The 21555-nt window shown below is 41.6% G+C and overlaps 1 protein-coding gene and 1 long non-coding RNA gene across 9 annotated transcripts in view; one reads left to right on the top strand and one right to left on the bottom strand.

The window, feature by feature from the left end:
• The window catches only part of STARD13 (StAR related lipid transfer domain containing 13), a 540351-nt gene that overhangs the window by 477660 nt on the left and 41136 nt on the right, over window positions 1-21555 (top strand). For all 8 annotated transcript variants that reach the window (XM_047852656.1, XM_047852644.1, XM_047852650.1 and 5 more), the window contains one exon: window positions 3509-3590. In XM_047852656.1, the coding sequence (XP_047708612.1) occupies window positions 3509-3590 (82 nt within the window). The remainder of the gene's footprint in view (window positions 1-3508; window positions 3591-21555) is intronic.
• On the bottom strand, window positions 305-15700 carry LOC125162104 (uncharacterized). Its single transcript, XR_007150892.1, has 3 exons — window positions 15626-15700; window positions 2708-2766; window positions 305-423 (listed from the first exon to the last, which is right to left on the bottom strand). It is a non-coding gene; the product is annotated as an uncharacterized LOC125162104 (long non-coding RNA).

Below are 21555 nucleotides of genomic sequence, written 5' to 3'. Positions count from 1 at the left end.
CGCTTCTCACTCCTTTACCTTCTGCTTCTTCTCTCTTCACGGTCAACCCCGACTCTGCCTTTTCCTTCCAGCATTCTACCTTCAGCAGCTTTCTTTGTTCCTATTCTGATTGAGGTATAATTGACATACAGCGTTACATTGGCGTTGGCTATACACCACAGTGACTCGACAGTTCTGTACATCACACAGTGCTCGCCGCACTCCGTGTAGTCACCATTGTCACCATGCAGTGTTGTCGTCGTATTATTCTACGTATTTCCTTTGTGGTGCTTTCATTAGTAACAGCTCTCTTGCACTTCTTACTCTTTTTCCTTGTTTTTTTTTTCTGTACTACTCTCTGATTTCTCGAAGGTGCAATAAATGAGTTGTTGATAAGTTTTCTGAAAACCACAAAACTAGTTGTCTTGAGACCTTCCTTCCGTTCTGTTTAAATGAAAAAAAAAATTAAGACACAATATGGAGAAGAAGTTATTTGGGGGGATTTGAAGTGAGATGTTTATTGCCAGCATCATACTTCTTTCACTGATGTTTTATTTGGCACTTAATAAACTTAATCACCTGTATCTTACTCATCCCTGAAACTATAACCAAGGCTACGAACTACTTCTTGGATTGTCCAGAATAGTGAATTAGGATCCTAATGGTAAACAGATGGAGCACTCAAGATGGTCTGAGGAGGACTTATTTCTAAAAATGTTTATTATAAAAGTGTGGGCAGGATATGAGAAACCAGGAGGAACCATACAGGTGCCCAGAGTTCATAGCCACAGAGCTGCCACTGCTGTAGGCCCAAAGGGATGGGCAGAGGGAGCGGGTGCCAGAAACCAGGACAAGAGAGGATCCCTAGAGCAAAGGACACAGCTGGTGGTGCGTGATAACCAGGAGGGTAAATGCCCTGACCTTGCACTCCTGCTCCCCTCCATCTCCAGCCAGGGCTCCCTGTTGCCCAAACACAAAAGGAAATCAAGGAAAATGGGTCCCCTCGAATGCCATCCTCACTGGTGACCCTCGGTGCACAAGGCAGGGTATAAAAAAGTGGAGAGTGGATCTGTAGGGCTAAACAAAGGATATCTAGAACATTAAACAGCATTGAGTTCTCTTCCTGATGGCGTAAAATCTATGCAGGATAGAAAGAAGCAACAAAATTAACCCATAGTCACTGGTGACTCTCATTCACTCACCTGGAAGCTCAGTTTTATATGTATGTGTGTGTGTGTGTATATATATATATGTGTGTGTGTGTATATATATATATATATATATATATATACACATATGCATATACATATAACATATATATACACATATACATATATACATACATACATACACACACACACACACACACATAAAACCCTTATTCTACTTCTGTAACTTAAATTCAGTGGATGAAGGAGAGCATATCTCAAAATGTGCTTTGAAGTCTAGAGTCTCTGACTCAAGTTTTTATAAAGGAGGGTTTTATAATTTTGGTCTAAAGAACGCTACTCCCACCCTCCCACCCCCTCCAATTTACTGATGATGAGAGAGAGGCCCAGAGGTTAAATGACTTTTTCAACATTAAAAGGCGGAGGAATCAGAATTAAAATCGTAGTCTCTTAAGTCTTAATGCAGTGTGTTTTCCCCTATAATGTGAACTCTCTTTGTAAACTCAAAATACCTTGCAATTTATTTATTTTTGTTATTTTTTTAATGTGTATTCATTTTTGAAAGACAGAGAGACACAGAGCACAAGGAGGGGTGGGGCAGAGAGAGAGGGGGACACAGAATCCAAAGCAGGCTCCAGGCTCCGAGCTGTCAGCACAGAGCCCGATGTGGGGCTCGAACCCACGAACCATGAGATCATGACCTGAGCTGAAGTCGGACGTTTAACCTACTGAGCCACCCAGGTGCCCCAAAATACCTTGCAATTTAAATATGAAGTGTCTACAAATGGCTAAGAAGTAAATTAAATTTCTTCTCTTTAGATAGAATCAATTAGTTGAATATCTTGCTGGTACTCTAAAGTGACTCACGATTTTGCTACAAAAGAAAACATTTGAGGCCATTGAGCTTTGGTTATTTTTGGAAATTTCCTTTCTAGAGAAAAAGAATGTGCCATAAGTAAAAGTGCCTGTCAAATTGTATTGAAGCCATGTGCATTGAATAAATATAATAAGAAAGAAAGAGCAAATACTTACATGGAACATACTGTGTGCCAGGTCCTGCTGAGAGCACTTTACCTATAACCACTTATTTAATATTCTCAGCACTATAGGTTAAGTATTATAATTATCATCATCCCCTTTTTACAGATGGGGAAACACAAGCCCAGAAGAGGTTAGGTAAGTTGTACCCAGTTCTACATCTAGAGATTAGCAGTGCCGGGACTCAAAGCCAAGGCAACTGGGCTGTGGTGTCTGTGTTTCTCATTACTACACACATTCCCTCTCGAGCAGAACAAGACAGTCTTCATTCCAGCACCATCTGGAATTCACTCACATTACTTTTATCACCAGAAGAGATTGTTTCTATTTCCAACTCACATTAAGATTTAGATACCTTTAGATTTATTATGACTGGCAAGGTGGAGGCAGTGCAAAGTATAAAATGAGGAAGAGAAAGAATGGCAGGATAGTGGTGATGATTTGACATTGTCTGTTATCTCTGACCATGGCCTCTATTAGAATGATCCTCAGATTTTCATCTCTGTGAATAAGGTACCTACCATTAACACTGCCTCTTGAGCGTGGCCCTTGACCTCCAAAGTTGGCATGAATAGTCAGTCTGTGGGAGAAAAATCATGATGCTGGAATTTATCTCTTTGGATAGAATCAGTTGTTTGAGTATTTTGCTGATACTCTAAAGTGGCTCAAGATTTTGCTACAAAAGAATACTTTTGTGGCCACTGAGTTTCGGGTATTTTTGGAAATTTCTTTTCTAAAGAAAAAAAATCTTCCAAATTAAGTCTTTCATGAACTGATCAAGATAAAAGTCAGTGATGTTAAGTGTGAGAGTATAAAAACTCTTCATATAGGGGCGCCTGGGTGGCGCAGTCGGTTAAGCGTCCGACTTCAGCCAGGTCACGATCTCGCGGTCCGGGAGTTTGAGCCCCGCATCGGGCTCTGGGCTGATGGCTCAGAGCCTGGAGCCTGTTTCCGATTCTGTGTCTCCCTCTCTCTCTGCCCCTCCCCCGTTCATGCTCTGTCTCTCTCTGTCCCAAAAATAAATAAACGTTGAAAAACTCTTCATATAGATAGGCTAATGTCTGTGATTATGATGAACCACAAAAATGCAGGCACTTAATATTCACTCCTATCCAAGGACTTCTTTTATATCCTTCAAAGCACTTATTTGATAAAACTAAAACTGCCTACTATCTTAAACATCCCAACACACCCAATGATGGGAAAGCAACTGCCAGGACCAGTCATGTGTACAGAAACATGGTGGTCGAAAGATATTGGTGCCCATTCAGATAAAAACAAGACTCATAATCTCCCTTGTTTCTCTCTTTCTCTTTTTTCAGATTCCCAATTTCCCATCAACATTGTGGCTGTCAAGAATGATCATGAGTTTCTTGAAAAGGACCTTGTAGAACCTCTTTACAGGTAAATTAGGTGAAATTTTTTGTTAGTTTCAATGGTGCAGTCTCCAATAGGTATCACTGTAGTGAGGGGCAAGTTCAATGACTCCATCGTAAGTATTTATTGAGTGCCTACTATATGCCAGGCATGGGTCCAGGTTCTACCACAGTGAGCATGATTGGTCCCTGGTTTCATGAAGCTTCAATCCTAGTCACAGGCTTCAGAAAATACATTGAGAAAAAGAAAAAGAGAGTCAGTGAGAGAAAAAGAGAATAACAGGGAGATGTTAACTCAGAGACTGTTCAGTGCCATGAAAAAAATAAGATGACCCCATAGACTGTGGTGATTGGGGTCAGGGATGGATTGGTTAGCAGGGGAGGCCACAGCATGAGTGGACAGAGTAGGTCCCGAAAAACTCCATGAGTATGTCAAACTTGGCTGTATTTTTTGCAAAGTCAAGTGATTATATGAGCAAACTAGAAGATATAAGCTCAAGTGATGATATCAGCAACCTGAAATATTTAGTCTTTGCTATGTCATAGATGCTAGATAAAAATAAAGATGTAAATGAGGAATTCCCTCTCCTCAAAGGATTTATAATCTGGTTGGAGAAGTCTAGTTGAAGAAATAAAGCATGAATACATGAACAGATAAGTAACAATCGTAATTTGAGTGATAGGAAATGATGCCAATGTAACCAGTATCCACGAACAATTAAATGCTGCATGAGAGACAGTATGTGTCTGTAGGAATTTGAAATTTCTTAACGAAGGCCCTGGAGAGAGGTCAGGGATGGAGATAAATAGTAGTTACAGGAGGTGAGTCATTTTTCCATGGCCACACAGCTAGTTAGGAGTCGAATTGACCTTAAAACGTGGTACTTATAGTTTTCAATCCAGTGTTCATTCTAGCACATTCTGCATAGACATAGAAGGATGGTAGTTTAATCAGAAAGCAATGATGAGCAAAACTTTTTTCAAGATAAGAGAGACCGGGGCGACTGGGTGACTCAGTCGGTTAAGCATCCGACTTCGGTCTGTGAGTTGGAGGCCCGCATCGGGCTCTGAGCCTGGAGCCTGCTTCAGATTCTGTGTCTCCCTGTGTCTCTGCCCCCACCCCCCGCCCCACTCATTCTCTGTCTCCCTTGCTGTCAAAAATAGCTAAAGATAAAAACAAAGATAAGAGAGACCAAGGTATGTTAGGACAGTGCGTAAATAACCTTAGACTTTCTGAGTCTTCAGACATACATATTTTTGTATCTGCTCTGTGGTTCCTATATGAAGAAAAAATAGATTTGCATTAAGAATTGATCTCTGAATGTTTAAGGAAAATAGTACTGTGGGTTTGCTTAAGTGTGTAAAAGAGCAAAGAACTCTTGAAATCACAAATTAGAGGAACAGGCTATTTGGACTAGAAAACAAATAATGGCACAAAATGAATGGCACAAAATGCCCTTTGTGAGCGTTTATGAGAGGAATGGATGGTTTGATTGCAACTTTTTAAAGGTCATGAATTGGAAAAGAAGTGTTTTCTCTTCAGGATGTCTGAGGTACACCCCAAACAACAGTGTTTCCCTTCTCAGGAGATTTCACTCAAACCAGAACTATTCCAATAGCACTTCCTTCTGAGTTTTCCCTCTTAGCGTTAACCAAGGGGACTTTTACTAGCTGGCATTAAAAAAAAAAAGTAATTTTTGTTTCTTAATTATGTTATATTGCATTATCATTTTTCCCCATATGCTTTCTTTAAGTCAAAGTGTCATATATACGTACAAACTAAAATTCACTATTTTGAGTGAACACTTTTTGAGAATTGACGAATGCCTGTAGACATGTAACTGTCACCACAACCAAGATAAAGAACAGCTCCATCACCCCCCAAAATTCCCTGGTTCCCCTTTATCATCAGCCTCTAACCCTACCCCCAAGCCCCTGGCAACCACTGATCTTGTTTTTGTACCTGTTGTTTTGCCTTTTCCAGAATACCATATAAATGAAATCAAACAATATGTAGCCTTTTGAGCCTGGCTTCTTTTACTTGGTGTACTACATTTAAGATTCATCCGTGTTGTTGGTGTATCAATCAGTACCATTACTGGGTAGTATTACATCGTATGGCATTCTACATTGTCCATTCACCAGCTGAAGGATGTTTGAGTTGTCATCAGTTTTGGTGGTCATAAAGCAACTATAAACATTCATATTCAGGGTTTTGTGTGAACATAAGTGTTCATTTCTTTTAAGTAAAATCCTAGGAATGGGATTGCAGGGTCCATTTGATAACTGTATCTTAACTTCTTAAGAAATCACCAGGCTTTTCAAAAGTGATCATATCACTTTGTATTTTCACCAACAATGTATCAGAATTCCAGTAGCTCCACATCTTTGCCACCACTTGGTGCTGTCACTTTTTGTTTTGTTTGTTATTGAGGTATAGTTGACACACAACGTTGCATTAGTTTCAGATGTACTACATGGTGATTCAACAAGTCCATACATTATGCCATGCTCATCACAAGTGTAGCTACTAACTGACACCATATAACACTATTACAGTACCATTGATTATATTCCCTATGCTATGCCTTTCATCCCCATGGCATGTATTGTTTGTTTTGTTTGTAGCCATTCTAATAGGTGTCTACAGTTATTAACTCATTAGAATTTTAATTTGCATTTCCTTAATGAGTAATGATGTTGAATGTCTTTTCATGTGTTTACCATACCTGTATCTTCCTTGGTAAAGTGTCTGTTCAAGTCTTTTGCCCATTTTAAATTTGGTTGTTTGTTTTTTATTTTTGACTTTTAAGAATTCCTTATATGCTCTAGATATAAATCCTTTGTCAGATATGGGTTTTGTAATATTTTCTACCAGTCTGTAGCTTGTCTTTTTGATCTTTTAACAGTGTCTTTCACAGAAGTTTTAAATTTTGCTTAAATCCAGTTTATCATTTTTTTCCATATTTTTAGTCATATCTAAGAAACCTTTCCCTAACATAAGGTCACAACGATTTTCTCCTTTGTTTTCTTCTGGAGATTTTAGTGTTATGTTTTCATTGAATTCAATGGTCCATTTAAAGTTAATTTTTTATTAGGTACAAAGTATGGATCAAGATTCTTTTTTTGCACATCAATGTCCCATTGGTTCGACACCATATTAGAAAATTATACTTTCCACATTAAATCGCCTTTGCACCTGTAATGTTAATCAATTGGCCACGTATGTGTAAATATATTTCTAGACTATCTATTCTGTTCCATTTATCTGTATGTCTAATCCTTCATCAATATGACACAGGATTACTTAGCTTTATGTATATCTTGGAATCCAATAATATACGTCCTCCAACTTGGTTCTTCTTTGCCAGGATTGTTTTGGTTATTCTAGTTCCTCTGCCTTTTCATATAAATTTTAAAAACATCTTATTGATATCTATTTTAAAAACCCTCTGGAATACTGAATTGGATTATGTTGACTCTATAGATCAGTTTGGGGAGAATTGACATCTTAACAGTACTGAATCTTCTGATTTATAAATACAATGTATGTATTTATTTAGGTCTCCTTTGATTTTTTTTCAACCCTGACTTGTGATTTTCAACATATGGATACTACACATCCTCAAAAGTACTTAAGAATTTCATGTTTTGTGGGGCACCTGGGTGGCTCAGTCGGTTAAGCGTCTGACTTCGGCTCAGGTCATGATCTCACAGTCCGTGAGTTCAAGCCCCACGTCAGGCTCTGTGCTGACAGCTCAGAGCCTGGAGCCTGCTTCAGATTCTGTGTCTCCCTCTCTCTCTGACCCTCCCCCGTTCATGCTGTCTCTCTCTGTCTCAAAAACAAACATTAAAAAACATTTAAAAAAAAAGAATTTCATGTTTTGTGGTGCTATTGCAAATAGCACAGTTTTTTTTTTTTTTATAATTTCAATTTCCAATTGCTCAATTAACGTCATGTAAACTTTTGCTATATATTGTCCTTGGATTCTATAGTCCTTCTAAACTCTCTCATTACTTCCTAGTAGCTTCATCATAGATATCTAAAATTTTATTTTGAAATATAAATAAAGGATTACATTGTAAACCAAGAATAAAAATTATAGTACATATTTTCAAGACAGGATTGCAGGGGCAAAGACTATCTCTGATTGTTCAGCTGTGTTTACTGGTGACGTGGCTAAGTGGGCCAATCTTTGCATCTCATACAGTTGGGTGGTAAATCCTTATCTATTCACTGCTGCTGGTGATCTGAGATGCCTTGACTAAGTTTTGGATTTTTCCATCAAAGTCGACTCTTAAAAAAAAAAAAATGCCTCTCATGGGGCACCTGTGTGGCTCAGTTGGTTAAGCATCTGACTCTTGGTTTCTGCGCAGGTTATGATCTCACAGTTTATGAGTTCAAAGCCCACGTCTGGCTCTGTCCGCACTGACAGCACAGAGCCTGCTTGGCATTCTCTGTCTCCCTCTCTCTCTGCCCCCTCCTCTGCTTGCTTTCTGTGTCTCTCTCTCAAAATAAATAAATAATGTTTAAAAATAAATAAATAAATAAATAAATAAAATTTTAAAAAATGCCTTTCAGACACATTATAGAGATGACCTAGTACAATGAATGTGAAATCATTTAGAGATAGACAGTTCTGAATAGTGCTATTAGTGTCAGCCAGAAAAATCAGGAAGTCTTCTCTTGTAGAAACCGTGAGCCCTCTCCGCTGCAGCCCACGGCAGGACCTGCGCAGACATACCCCAAAAGGTGTTGCTGCATAAATACGTGTGAGTGCAGCAATGCCAGAGAGCACGGTGTTCTTCACAGGGGCCCAGCTTGTGTAAAAATGGCGAGAGTGGCAGGAGGTTGTTATAATTGGAATCAGTCTTATGATAACTATGTCTCCAAAAATATTATGAAGTAAGAAAAGCGTTTGGCTGCAAGTGTGTGAGCTGAGGTTCTTGGGGCGTAGGAGTGGTGGGTGGAATGGAGGCCAAAGGAATAGTCCCAGCAAGGTGGATCAAAGGAAGCAGCCACAGTAAGGAGGCAGACGGCGGTGGCTTGACTAAAGGGGACCCGTGTGGAGTTTGTTCCCTTCACTACAAGTTCCACCAGGGCACCGATTGCCAAGGTAGCAAATAGCGGAACGCAGGCAGAAGGAAGAACTCCAGCCTGAGGGGAGCGACAGCACTTATAAAACTTTGAGATCGATGAGTGGTTAATTAGACACTCGCCCACTCACATGGAATGTAATGATTGATGCCTGGAGAGCAGTAAGGGGTCGGGATTTTATTCGTTTTCTCGCTGGTGCACTATAGACACAGCGTGAGAGTTGGTCTCCTATTTTATTTTTAAGCTTTGCGTTTGTCATGCATATTTGAAGCTCAGAGCTAATGCAGGATCACAAAGGAAACCGCAGCCAGAGGTTTCTGCCAGGTTTCTGCCAGGTAAACAAATGAAGACAGGTGGGCTGAAAGTCTCCTGCAAATGTTACCCACGACAAGAATTTTTACTCACCGTTGGTTTTCTGGACGTGTCTCACCTGTGTAGACAGACAGTTAATCCTGGGTCCTAATGACACTTAGTGAGTTGTTGAACAGAGTTCACTTTTTGATCGGTTGGGAAAACGTATCGTACTGAGGGTATTGATGGCAAGGAGGACCCGTGCGTGGCCCAGAACACATAGATGTGGAGCTCCCAGGTTTTGGTCTCGAACGCTATACAGGTTTGCTGTGTCTGCTGGCAGTGTGAACTTCCAGGATGGCAACCATGCCTTACCATTGCTTCTGCGTCCCACAGTCCCAGCACATAGTAGGCGCTCTGTAAATATTTGTTACTGCAAATTAGAGTAGTGCAGCTTCTCATTTTAACAACCACAGTTATAATTTTGTTTTGATGTTCTTTGATTCAATTCCTAATTGAAAAATATTTTCCCCTGTGAGCAATGAAAAGATATTTGCAAATCTAAGTACCTTAGATGAACTAGATGAAACTGTTAACCGTATCAGAATGTAGGAATAGCCAAGGTGTCAATAATAGCTTGAAAAGTTTGTCACCTTTAAAGCCAATTGCAGCAAATTGAAGTCCCTAAATGAGATTTTTTAAGGATAATATGTTCTATTAGCATTTTGGTTTACGATATTCGCTCAGACTGATAACATAGGGCCTTGATGCTCAAGTGATCTCTGAGCTTCTAATTTAGTATTAGGCCAGTACACAATCCACATAACTTATGTTAATAAACACTAGCTAATTGTATCATGTATAAAACAGGGCATTACCTTGTTCGGTACCATTTCGTGGAGATAAGGAATTGATTCAGATGATAGAGTGCGTCTATCACTGCCCTTTGTATTTAAAAGGACAATTAATGACCCTGGTTTTTGTGTGCAGCAGGCAGCAGGTGAGGGAGAGTGCTGACAAAAATGAGGTTTATGATTTACCTCTACACACAAATGCACATCTTTGAGTATGTTACATAACATAATAATATTAAATAATGGTAGTCTTTATGAATATTGAGATATATTTTAAATATTTTCCCTTTTAGAATACTTATCACAGAAAATGTACAGTATTATGTATTGTCTTATGTCATATAATAATATGTGACAATTAGATGGACTGACACCTTGGACAAATCATTGAGGGAAGGATACAGGATAATCATGGTCACTTCCCACTTTAAAATTCTGAGCTATAAGAAAAATACAAATCCCAGTGAGTGGTGATTTTATTTTTTAAAAAACGCTTACAAAGTGTTCACTATGTACCAGGCACTACTCTAATCACTTTACAAATATGTAGTTATTTAATTCCACAACAGCTCTATAAAGTAGGCTCTCAGCAACATGATTCCCATTTTATAGGCAAGGAAACTGAGGCACAGAGGTATAAAATAATTGGCCCACTCAGCTAGTGAATGGCAGTGCTAGGATTCAAAGCCAGGCAGGCTGCTTCTGGAGTTTTTAAGGAGAGCTGAGGTCTTCCTGTGAAATATAACTTGGAATACTTTCCATATCTTCCTATGAAGGTAATTTTTCCAAACATGCCTGTGTTGCTTATGATATCCTGAGTTTGAAATCCCAAGGATAGAAATTATGGTGGCATCTCTACTTTATTCTTCATGGAACTACATTTAAAAAATAATCAATTAATTAATTAATTAATTAATTTTAAAAAATTAAAAAAGTAATAATAGGAGTTGAAAGCACACTGTCCTTCCGTGAAGAGATGAGATGTGATTTCCTGTCAGGAGAGTAGCCAGCCCCTTCTCATTTGTTCCTTCGGCTCTGTTCCATCGCTGTGTCTTCAGGGCCTCTCTGGGCTACAGAGACCAGTAGGACAGAATCCTCGCCCTCAGGTCTCAGGCTAATGCAGTGGTCTCAGCCTGGAAGGGGAGGAGCATCTTGTCCCCCTCTCAACATCCAGGGACGTATTTTTGCCCTCCACAACTGGGTGATGCTACTGGCATGTAGTGGGTGGAGGTCGGGGATGCTGCCGAAACTCCTAGAGTGCACGGGGCAGCCCCCATAAGCAGGAATCGTCTGGCTCCAGAGGCCAGTTGTGCCAAGGTTGAGAAGCGAGTAAATGGCGATTTACTTGGACAAATGGTATGATCGCTGTAAGTACGGATACAGGGAAAGGGGTTTCAGAGAGGGCTTCCTGGAAAAATGACCCTAAAAGACCAGTCAGGATTACCCAGACAAGAACACATGACATTTTGTTGTGCCTATTTTGAACTTTTAGCTTTTTTTTAAAGTAAATTAGTGTGCAGGAAAGATATCTTTATCCCCACCCCCTTCCCGCACACAGCCATCATAGTATAGAGCAGGCCTGGGGTATAGACACTTCAGAGTCAGAGATAGGGGACTTCAGATATAGATGTAGATGGAATATAGATATATGAAAAACATTGATCCTTGTATTTTTAAATGGCCTCTTGTGTAAATTTTTCCATCCGGCTACTCAAAATGATTTTTACGTATATGAACTTCCAAGAATAACACACAAGAAACCATAAAACAGGACGGCAGATTGAGGGGAGAGTTGCTATTTTTTAATTACATATATTAGATATTTTGTATTGAATTATTAAAAACATTAACAATGTTTTTATTTTTTTAATTTATTTTTTATTTTTTTTAATGTTTATTTTTGAGACAGAGAGAGACAGAGCATGAACGGGGCAGGGTCAGAGAGAGAGGGAGACACAGAATCCGAAACAGGCTCCAGGCTCTGAGCTGTCAGCACAGAGCCTGACGGGGGGCTCAAACTCAAGAACCGTGAGATCGTGACCTGAGTCTAAGTCAGACGCTTAACCGACCGAGCCACCCAGGCGCCCCAATGTTGATTTAGTTTTTAAAAATATTTTATTTACTTATTTATTTTGAGAGAGAGAGAGATAACACAAGTAGGGGAGGGGCGGAGAGAGAGGGACAGAGAGAATCCCAAGCAGACCCCGCACTGTCAGCACAGAGCCCATGGTGGGGCTCGAACTCACGAACCGTGAGATCATGATGCGAGCCGAAACCAGGAGTCGGACCCCTAACCGACCGAGCCACCCAGGCGCCCCTAACAATGTTTTTAAAAGTGGCTGGCTTTGCCAGATAAATAACAGATGACGGTGGCTAACATTTAGTGAGTGGCTACTGCTGCTTGGTAACATACATTGGTCTCATTTAATCCGTACAAGAACCTATGAGTTACAGGTGCTGTAGCTCGGAAGTCAGGGTGACCAGGCTCCTCCCGGTTGGAGCAGCCAGGGGTGGTGGCACCTTTCCCTGAGGCAGGGAGCAGCCATGGAGTCTGGCCAGGGTCTGAGCCCAGGAAGGTGTGGTGAGGTGAGGTACCTGAGGGGCTGGGACCAGACGAGTTGCCGTCAGGTGTGCGGGTCTGCAGCCAGCCAGGGACCACAGCCGGAGACAGAGATGCAAAGTCATCAACGTACGCGGGCATGAAGGTCCTGAGACTGAGTGATGTCCCCCAAGGACAGTGAGCACCGTGACTGAAAGATGGGGGCCCATGTGGTGGAGGACAGGCTGGGGAAGGAGCTGAGAGCCAATGCTAGGGCCCAGAGTGAGGCCCACCAGTTACCCCTGGCCTGGTTTTGCTTTGCTTTCCTTTGAACCTCTCAGAGACACCTCCGGTTGTGACCCCTGCTTCAACTTGGACCAGCTCTCGCTAGAGAAATTATCTGGATTAGCAGTTGTTGTGAACAGTTCAAGGCCAAGCACACCCCATCTGATTTTTCCAACGCAGGCATGTGTGAATTTAAAACTTGAATCAAATCCTGCAAACTAAAGAAGTCCAAGAAAACCTGCATCTTTTGTTTTTGAAGTTCTTTACTCTTGGGCTGTTGAACCTTACTGATTTGCCAGTGGACCTTACACTCTTCCTTGAGTCCTTGATCATTAGAGGACGTGATTTAAAATTGCTTTCTGGGGATGGAGTGCACAACCTGGTGACTGTATTGTATACAATAGCTGTATTGTATACAATAACCATACTGTATTGTATATTTGAAAGCTGCTCAGAGACTAAATCTTAAAAGTTCTCATTATGAGAAAACAAAGTCACCATGTGTGGCTGTGGATGTTGACTAGACTTACTGTGGTGATCATTTTGCAACATATACACACATCAAATCATCAGGTTGCACACCGAAAACGAACACAGTGTTATGGGTCGATTATATCTCAATAAAAAAAATTACTTTCCCAATCACACAGTTCCACACGCACATCCTCTCTCCCCCGACGACAGCATACACATACTTCATTTTTCTTCTTGTAGCTAGATCTGTCCGTGCCTAACTGGTTTCCTCCCACACTGCAGCTACTATCCAGGAACAGCTGTGTGTGGGTCGATGGGCCGGAGGAGACAGCGTGACCGCTTGGTGGGAGAGCAGCAGGGGTGAAAAGCTCCACAGAGCAGAGGGGCACGGCCCTCACTGCCTCAGCGGTGGCCCAGTGACAGCCGCTTGTGGACTTCTGACCGTATGCTTTTTCCCTGACACGCCATAAAGCCCTCCTGCTGGATGGCCTGTGATTTCTGAAAGGCCCCACCCTTGCAGAGCTACATGCCGCAGTTGTCTGTCTGGCACAGCTACCCATCCTGCTCCGCAGAGCCGGTTTTGTGAACTCCTGAGCTGCAGGGCTGTGGGGAGACCTTTCCCAGGCCCTGTGCTCCTTGCCCGGAGAGGAGGAGCCCCTGCTCTCCCTCACCTTTGATTCCTGGGGTCAGGACGAGTCTCGGGGACTTTGTTTCGGGCCGTCTTTGAGGGCCCCGCCCTGAACACTCCTAAGCAGACGGGGCCAGATACCTTCAGCCCCTGACACTTGAGTGCAGGGTGAGAAGTTCAGGCCACGCGGGCTTTAACCAGAATCACATGTTAGAGATGAATTCATACCTTTGCTTATCACTCCTTTCATGGCTTTGGCAGGAATATTAGAAATATCACAGGAAACTGGCCATTAAATCAGCATGGGAGACCTCTAAAGTCTGGTAGTTTTAACTGTAAGATATGAATCTAAAATGTGAGGAGGGGAAGGGGTTTTTTTGGTTTTGTGGTTTTTTGGTTTTTGCTTTCCTGTACATTCATAGGCAGAGGGCCCTCCTGTGTCTCCCAGGCAGGCCTGTGTTGCAGTGTGAGTGGAAGAACCCTCTCAGACACGGGCCAGACCACCCTCCCATCACCCTCAGATGCTCGCGGCACATTCCCTGCTCACAAATCGCCAGCCCTCCCAGCAAGCCCTCCGTGTTCTGCGTGGCCCCCGCGTCCTGCCCTCCTGGACATCGTCTCTGGGGTTCTCCTCCTGTGTGCTCAGAGCAGTCTATGCACCACGAGATTTGACACGGGCCACCACCCCGCCCCACTCTGGTTCTGGCTAGCTGGGCCTCAACGGAAGGACCTTCTGCCAGGCTTCTAAGTGCTCCACAGGAGGGACTGTATCTTAGGAGTGTAGCGTGGGTACTTCGTGGCCTTGTGTGGAGCAGGAAGTGAATATTTGTTACATTGAACTGGAACCTGGAAGAAAATAACCTGTCAGCTCGGGAATTATTTTATTGCTTCTACATGTGAAGAGAATATTATGTCATGATGAATTATTCCTTTTCTCCAGAAAATACCACACACATCTCTCCTTCTTAGCTAGACTTCTTTAAAATTTTTTTTTTTTCAACGTTTATTTTTTTGGGGGACAGAGAGAGACAGAGCATGAACAGGGGAGGGGCAGAGAGAGAGGGAGACACAGAATCGGAAACAGGCTCCAGGCTCTGAGCCATCAGCCCAGAGCCCGACGCGGGGCTCGAACTCACGGACCGCAAGATCGTGACCTGGCTGAAGTCAGACGCTTAACCAACTGCGCCACCCAGGCGCCCCCTTCTTAGCTAGACTTCTTAAAAGACCACTGTGTTCATGGTCTGTCTTCACTTTCTCTGAGTCCACTTACCCCTCAGCCTTCTTCCCTCAGGCTTCTCTGAAACTGCCCTTGGTAACTGCTAAATCCAAAAGGCACATTTTAAGGGGCGCCTGGGTGGCTCAGTCGGTTGAGTGTCTGACTTCGGCTCAGGTCATGATCTCTCGGTCCGTGAGTTTGGGCCCCGCGTTGGGCTCTGTGCTGACAGCTCAGAGCCTGGAGCCTGCTTTGGATTCTGTGTCTCCCTCTCTCTCTTCCCCTCTCCCACTCGGGCTCTGTCTCTGTCTCTCTGTCTCTCTCAAAAATAAATAATAAAACATTTAAAAAAAAAACTTTAAAAAAGGCACATTTTAAGCTGTACATCACCTCCCCGGCCTAAGTATTCAGTACAATGAACCATATACTGGGGTACCTGGATGGCTCACTCAGTTAAGCATCCAACTCTTGATTTCAGCTCAGGTCATGATCTCACAGTTTGTGGGTTCGAGCCCCACATTGGGTTCAGCACTGACAGTGCAGAGCCTGTTTGGGGTTCTCTCTCTCCCTCTCTCTCTGCCCCTCCGCTGCTAGCATGCATGTTATCTCTCTCTCTCTCAAAATAAATAAATAAATAAAAACATCTTTAAAAACTAAAGAAAAAAAGAACCATCCACTCACTCCTTTCTGTGATGGTCATTCCATGGCTTCTAGGACACGGCCTTCAGCTAGTTCTGTTGACCTCTTACGTCTCTGACCACACCTTCTCCACATCTGACTCCTTCTCACTGGCCTGTGCCTTACACGCTGGAGTTTCCAGGGTTCTGGATTCCCTGAGGATGGTTGGCTCAATTATTATGTATCTTGTGTGTAAGTCACTGTGATGCCCAGCTTTCCCAAGGGGGTCTGGACATCACAAAGGCCCCTAACAGTTAACACATCCAAACATGAACTTCTGATTTTCTCCTGCCCAGCTCCCCACTGACTTCCCCAAGTCACTGTTTTCTGTGTTCTGTGGCACGGTCACAAAGCCTGGAATCTGGGAGTCGTCCTCTACTTCTCCTCCTCGGCTCCTTCCCTATCAAAGACCAAATCTTCATCGGCTCCAACACCCTTTTGCCATCTTTCACCCAAACTATTGTAAACATGCCCTAACGTTCTTCAGCTCATTCTCCGCCCTGCCACCACTTACGTTTGTAATGTGCGATCTAACGACGTTCCTCTCCTGTCTAATATCCTTCAGTTGCTCCCCATCACTCACAGATTACTCTTGACATACTCATTTTGGTCCTTCGTGATCTAGCCCCTGCCTTTCTCTGCAGACATCCCCACTCACACGAGTCCTAGACTGAAGTGTGCTATTTAATGCCCGTTTGCTTTGCCTGTAACTCTTTTAGCCTAAGCAGCAAATTTCTCCTAGTCCTTCCTGGGCTTGCTCAAATATTATCTCCTCTGGGAGGTTTTGTCCTTATGTACTCAGGAAGTGAGCTGCTTCTTGTTTGTGAAATTTATATCGCACACGGGACTGTGAGATCCTCAAGGGCAGGGACCACATCTTATTCGCTCTGCATTCCTGCCACCTACCCTTGCTCCTGGTACGTAGTGCACTGTTGGACAAAGAGTCTTGACTTCTTGTCTTCTTTCCCATTAGAACCCCAGGTTTCACTCTTAAAATGAGATTTCTACCTCCCCTTTACTCATGTACTGGCCTTCTCAAGGATTCTGAAGACAGCAATGGCAATTCACAGATTCTGCAGTGATATCAGATACTCAGATTCTTCTGAAAGGATCAAACTGCTTTGCTTCTGTTAAAACAGAAATCTAGTTTGCTCAGAGTGCAAAGTGGACAAGCTTCATCGTGTGTCATGGGTTTTCTCTTTGCATGGAATAAAGGAGAGGGGAAGGAAACTACCATTTGTTCAAAAGCCTCTGCTAGGTACAGGACTAGGTAGGCTCTCATTTCCTGGATAGGCAGGAGCAGAGACATCACTGTCAAGAAGTCCTCGTCCTAGCTCTCCTGCTAACTAATGTGTGGCTCCCTGGAGCGAGTGGTCGTCTCAGATCCTTATTCTCCTCATTTAAAAATAAAAGGGTCAGACCAAATTGTCCCCAGAGGTTGCCAAGCTCTAAGGTTTCATTAGAAAAAAAATCACTGAGTAGATTTGCCCTGAGCCAGCACCTGTGCTAGGCATTAGGGATGCCACTAAGATGCAGTCCTTAGCCTGTCGTATTCAGTGTGGAAGAATAATTCTGTTATTCTGACTCTGCACAGGCTGTTGCGACTACTTAAAATCAATCACCGATTGGACCTATATAAACAAAGTATGTTCGGTTAAGAAAGAAAAACCTACTGGGGCGCCTGGGTGGCTCAGTCAGTGAAGCTTCCAACTTCAGTGCAGGTCATGGTCTCACGGCTCACGAGTTCAAGCCCCGCGTCGGGCTCTGTGCTGACAGCTAGGAGCCTGGAGCCTGCTTCGGATCCTGTGTCTCCCTCTCTCTCTGCCCCTCCCCTGCTCATGCTCTGTCTCTCTCTGTCTCAAAAATAAATAAAAACATTTAAATAAATAAATAAATAAATAAGTAAATAAAATAAAATAAAACTTTAAAAAAAAGAAAGAAAGGAAGAAAAACCTACTGAAACGATTGTGTGTAAAATTTCCTGCAAGGCCTAATTCAGATTAGATGAATAAATTATGGTTCGTGCCTCAAAAGAGGCTCTAACCCAGAGAAGACCCACTGTGCATGCAGCCGATAAAATAAATTTTATAATCAAGATTGTTACTCCTGCAGGAATAGTTTTTCAGGAAACCGCTGCTAGACCAACTCAGATTATCTGAAGGGTTTTATGTTACTTACCATGAAGTTAGAAGTAGACAAATACCGATGCTAAATACATGTCCTGAACAAAGATAGGCTTCATTCATAGCAGAATTTCACAGGGGTTTTGATAAAGCGCTCTGGATACTTCTGTTATGTGACATGTTCTTTTACCTGAGGCAGCCAGTCCCTAAAGAAGCATTCACATCTCTCGAGGATATGTGTTTCATCCGTTTTGTATTCTTGCAGAGTCTAGCCAGTTTCTTTTACCTTGTGCAAAATAAATCACAGGCTGATGCAGCACCGTCTGCCTAGTTTCAGACCACCATAAAGAGTGTTTTCTCTCCTTGTGTCTTTTTTTTTCATCTTAACAAATCAGTTGTGTTTTTTTTCCCCAGCGTTGTTGAGGCATATTTGACAAAAAAAATTATAGAATATATAAAGTGCACAACATGCTGATTTGATACACATACACATTTTCAAAGGAAGAGTTGAATGGTTATGGGTATGATATTTGAAATTGTACCCAGGATTTCTAAGAGGTCTTCAACGATGATACTTTTGTAGATAGGATTGAGAAGCAATGAGCAGGTGGATGGAGAGCAAAGGAAATGGAGATCACTTTACGTTGGTAATTTCAAAGGCAGATAAATAAAATTATCGTTAAATGAATCTAACAAAAACTATGTCTTTAAAAAATAGACTTTTTAAAAGAGCCATTTTAGAGTCACAGAAAAAAAGGAAGACAGGGCACAGAGAGTTCCTGTATCCCCCTGTACCTGCACATACTCAGCCTCTTTCATGATCACCATCCCACACAGAGTGTGGGACCTACACATCATCATCACCCCAAGTCCATAATTTGCATTAGGGTTCACTCTTGGTCTTACACATTCTGTGGGTTTTGACAAATGTATAATGATTTGTATCCACCATTAGAGTACCACACGAAATAGTTTCACAGTCTGAAAACCCCTTATGCTCTGACTGTTCAGCCCTCCCTCCTAACTCCTAGCAACCACTCATCTTTTTCATGTACCCATAGTTTTGTCTTTTCCAGATTGTCATATAGTTGGAATCACACAGTACGTAGACTTCACAGATTGGCTTCTTTCACTTAGTAGTATGCATTTAAGGTCCCTCCATGTCTTTTCATGGATTGATGGCTCAGTTTCTTTTAACACTGAATAATATTCCATTGTCTGGATATATCACAGTTGATTTATCCATTCACCTACTGAAGGACTTCTTGGTTGCTTCCAGGTTTTTGCAGTTATGAATAAGTCTGCTATAAACATTCCTGTGCAGGTTTTTATATGTACATAAGTTTTCAACTCATTTGGGTAAAATACCAGAGTGTGATTGCTCAGTCCTATGGTATGGGTATGTTTGGCAGTAAGAAACTGTCAGACTGTCTTCCAAAGTGCTGTACCATTTTGCATCCCCAACCACAGTGAGTGAGCATTCCTGTTGCTTCACATTCTTGTCAGCATTTTGTGTGGTCAATGTTTTATAATTTTGTTATTCTAATAAGTGTATGGTGTTATCTCATGGTTATTTTAATTTACAATTCTCTAATGATGCATGATGTTAAGCATCTTTTTATGTGCTAATTTGCCATCTGTGTGTCTTGTTTGGAGAAGTGTCTGTTCAGACTGTTTGCCTATTTTTTAATTGGGTTGATTGTTTTCTTATTAAAGTTTTAAGAGTTCTTTGTATATTTTAGATAATAGTCCTTTATCAGATATGTTTTTTGCAAATGTTTTCTCCAAGTCTATAACTTGTCTTCTCATACACTCAACAATGTCTTTCTCAGAAGTTTTTAATTGTAATGAAGTCCAGTTTATCAGTTATTTATTTTATAGATCATGTCTTTGGTGTTGTATCTAAAAAGTTATCACCAAACCTCAAGTCATTTAGATTTCCTTCTATGTTATCTTCCAGAGACCTTATAATTTTGTGTTTACATTTAGGTCTGTGATTCATTTTGAGTTAATTTTTGTGATGGGTAGAAGGTCTGTGTCTAGATGGATTTGTGTTGTGTGTGTGTGTTGTGTGTGTGTGTGTGTGTGTTCAGTTGTTGCAAAAAAAATTGTTGAAAGGCTATCAGTAGAAGGTCTGTGTCTAGATGGATTTGTGTTTGTGTGTGTGTGTGTGTGTGTGTGTATGTTCAGTTGTTGCAACAAAATTTGTTGAAAGGCTATCAGTTCTCTATTATATTACTTTTGTTCCTTTGTCACAGATCAGTTGACCATACTTGTGTTGGTCTATTTCCAGGCTCTCTGTGCTGTTCCATGGATCCATTTTTCTATTCTTTTACCAGTATCATACTGTATTGATTACTTTAGCTTTATAGTAAGTCTTGAAGTTGGGTAGTATCAGCCCTCCAACTTTGTTCTTCTGCTTCAATATTGTGTTGGCTGTTCTGGGTCTTTTGCCTCTCCATCTAAACTTTAGAATCTGTGTGTTGTCTTGTTATTTTTTGTTTAATACCAGAAATTTTGAACACTATAATGTGGCAACTCTCAAAATCAGATCTCCTCTCCCCAAGGTTTGTTGCTGTGGCTATAGTTTAGTGAATTCCCTTGTTGTGGCTATAGTTCAGTGACTTTCCTCAGCTAATTCTCTGAAGTCTGAATACTTTGCTATATATTACCACTGAAGTCTCCATTTGGTTAGCTTAGCGGTCAGCAAATGATTGAACAGGACTGTCCTTAAATGCCTTGAACCAGTATGTCTCCCAGCCTTTATCAAGGGCTCTTTGTGCATATTGGGCTATGGTTTCAATGTTCCAGGAGGAAGTTGATAATTCTGCCTTAGCCTTTATTTCCTGCTTGTGCAGATCAACAATGCCAAGCAGAGGTGAGAAATTAGGACTTTGTTATGCCTTTTCTGGGTATGCACACAGTTCTTCATATGTGTTTGGCCTTCTAGATTCCTAAGAATATGTTAAAACTTTTCTAAGTCCCCTATGGGCATCTGATTCTTGCAGCTATCCTTTTCATTCATTTTGGTTCACATCTTGTTTAGCCCAAATGTTATCAGCGGTTCAGGCAGCTATGATGTTAAATAATTGCTGCTGATTGTTTTTGACAAACACCCTGGGGGGGAAACTGTTCTCAGTGATGAGCTCAGAGTCAGGTTAAATGAAGATAAGCCCTGTGAATGGGGGCCATTCAGGCAGTTTCCAGGCAGCTCAGATAATGACAGTTCTTTAATAATGAAGCTTTTGGGGAGCCAAGCCCATTCTGCCCTCTCCAGTGGCTGCTAGGCTGCCAGTTTTCATAGGTACTCTGATTGTGATGCTGTTGTTTTTCAAAGCTTTTGCAGAGCTGAGGAAAGAAACATGAGAATAGGGCAAGGTCAGATGCCTCAAATCTCCCTGTTCCCACATAGATTCAACCACTGTTCTTAAATAGACAGTACTTGGATGGTTGCAAGCCTTTATTACTTTCCAGAGTTCTTAAAAAGTTGATTTTGACAGTTATTGCCAATATTCTTCTTACTTTTATAGAGGAACAGAGCATTGAAGACTTTTATTCCACCATTCCCACCGACGTCACTCACTTGCAGTGTTTTTTATTCAGCTTTATTAAAAGTGTAATTTACATTCAAAAAAATTCACCAACTTAAAACCTACGGTTTGTTGAATTTTGTCAAATGTATACAGTTATGTGACATTCACCACAATCATGATGTAGAACATTTCCATTATCTCAAAAAGTTCTCCATTGCTGACATTTGGCAACCACTGAACTGTTTTCTGTCACTGCAGTTCTACCTTTTCTAAACTT

Source organism: Prionailurus viverrinus, chromosome A1 (assembly GCF_022837055.1).
Source record: "Prionailurus viverrinus isolate Anna chromosome A1, UM_Priviv_1.0, whole genome shotgun sequence".
In the NCBI taxonomy this organism is placed as follows: domain Eukaryota; kingdom Metazoa; phylum Chordata; class Mammalia; order Carnivora; family Felidae; genus Prionailurus; species Prionailurus viverrinus.
The sequence above is the reverse complement of the archived record's forward strand: the minus strand, read 5'-3'. Positions and strand labels throughout refer to the sequence as shown.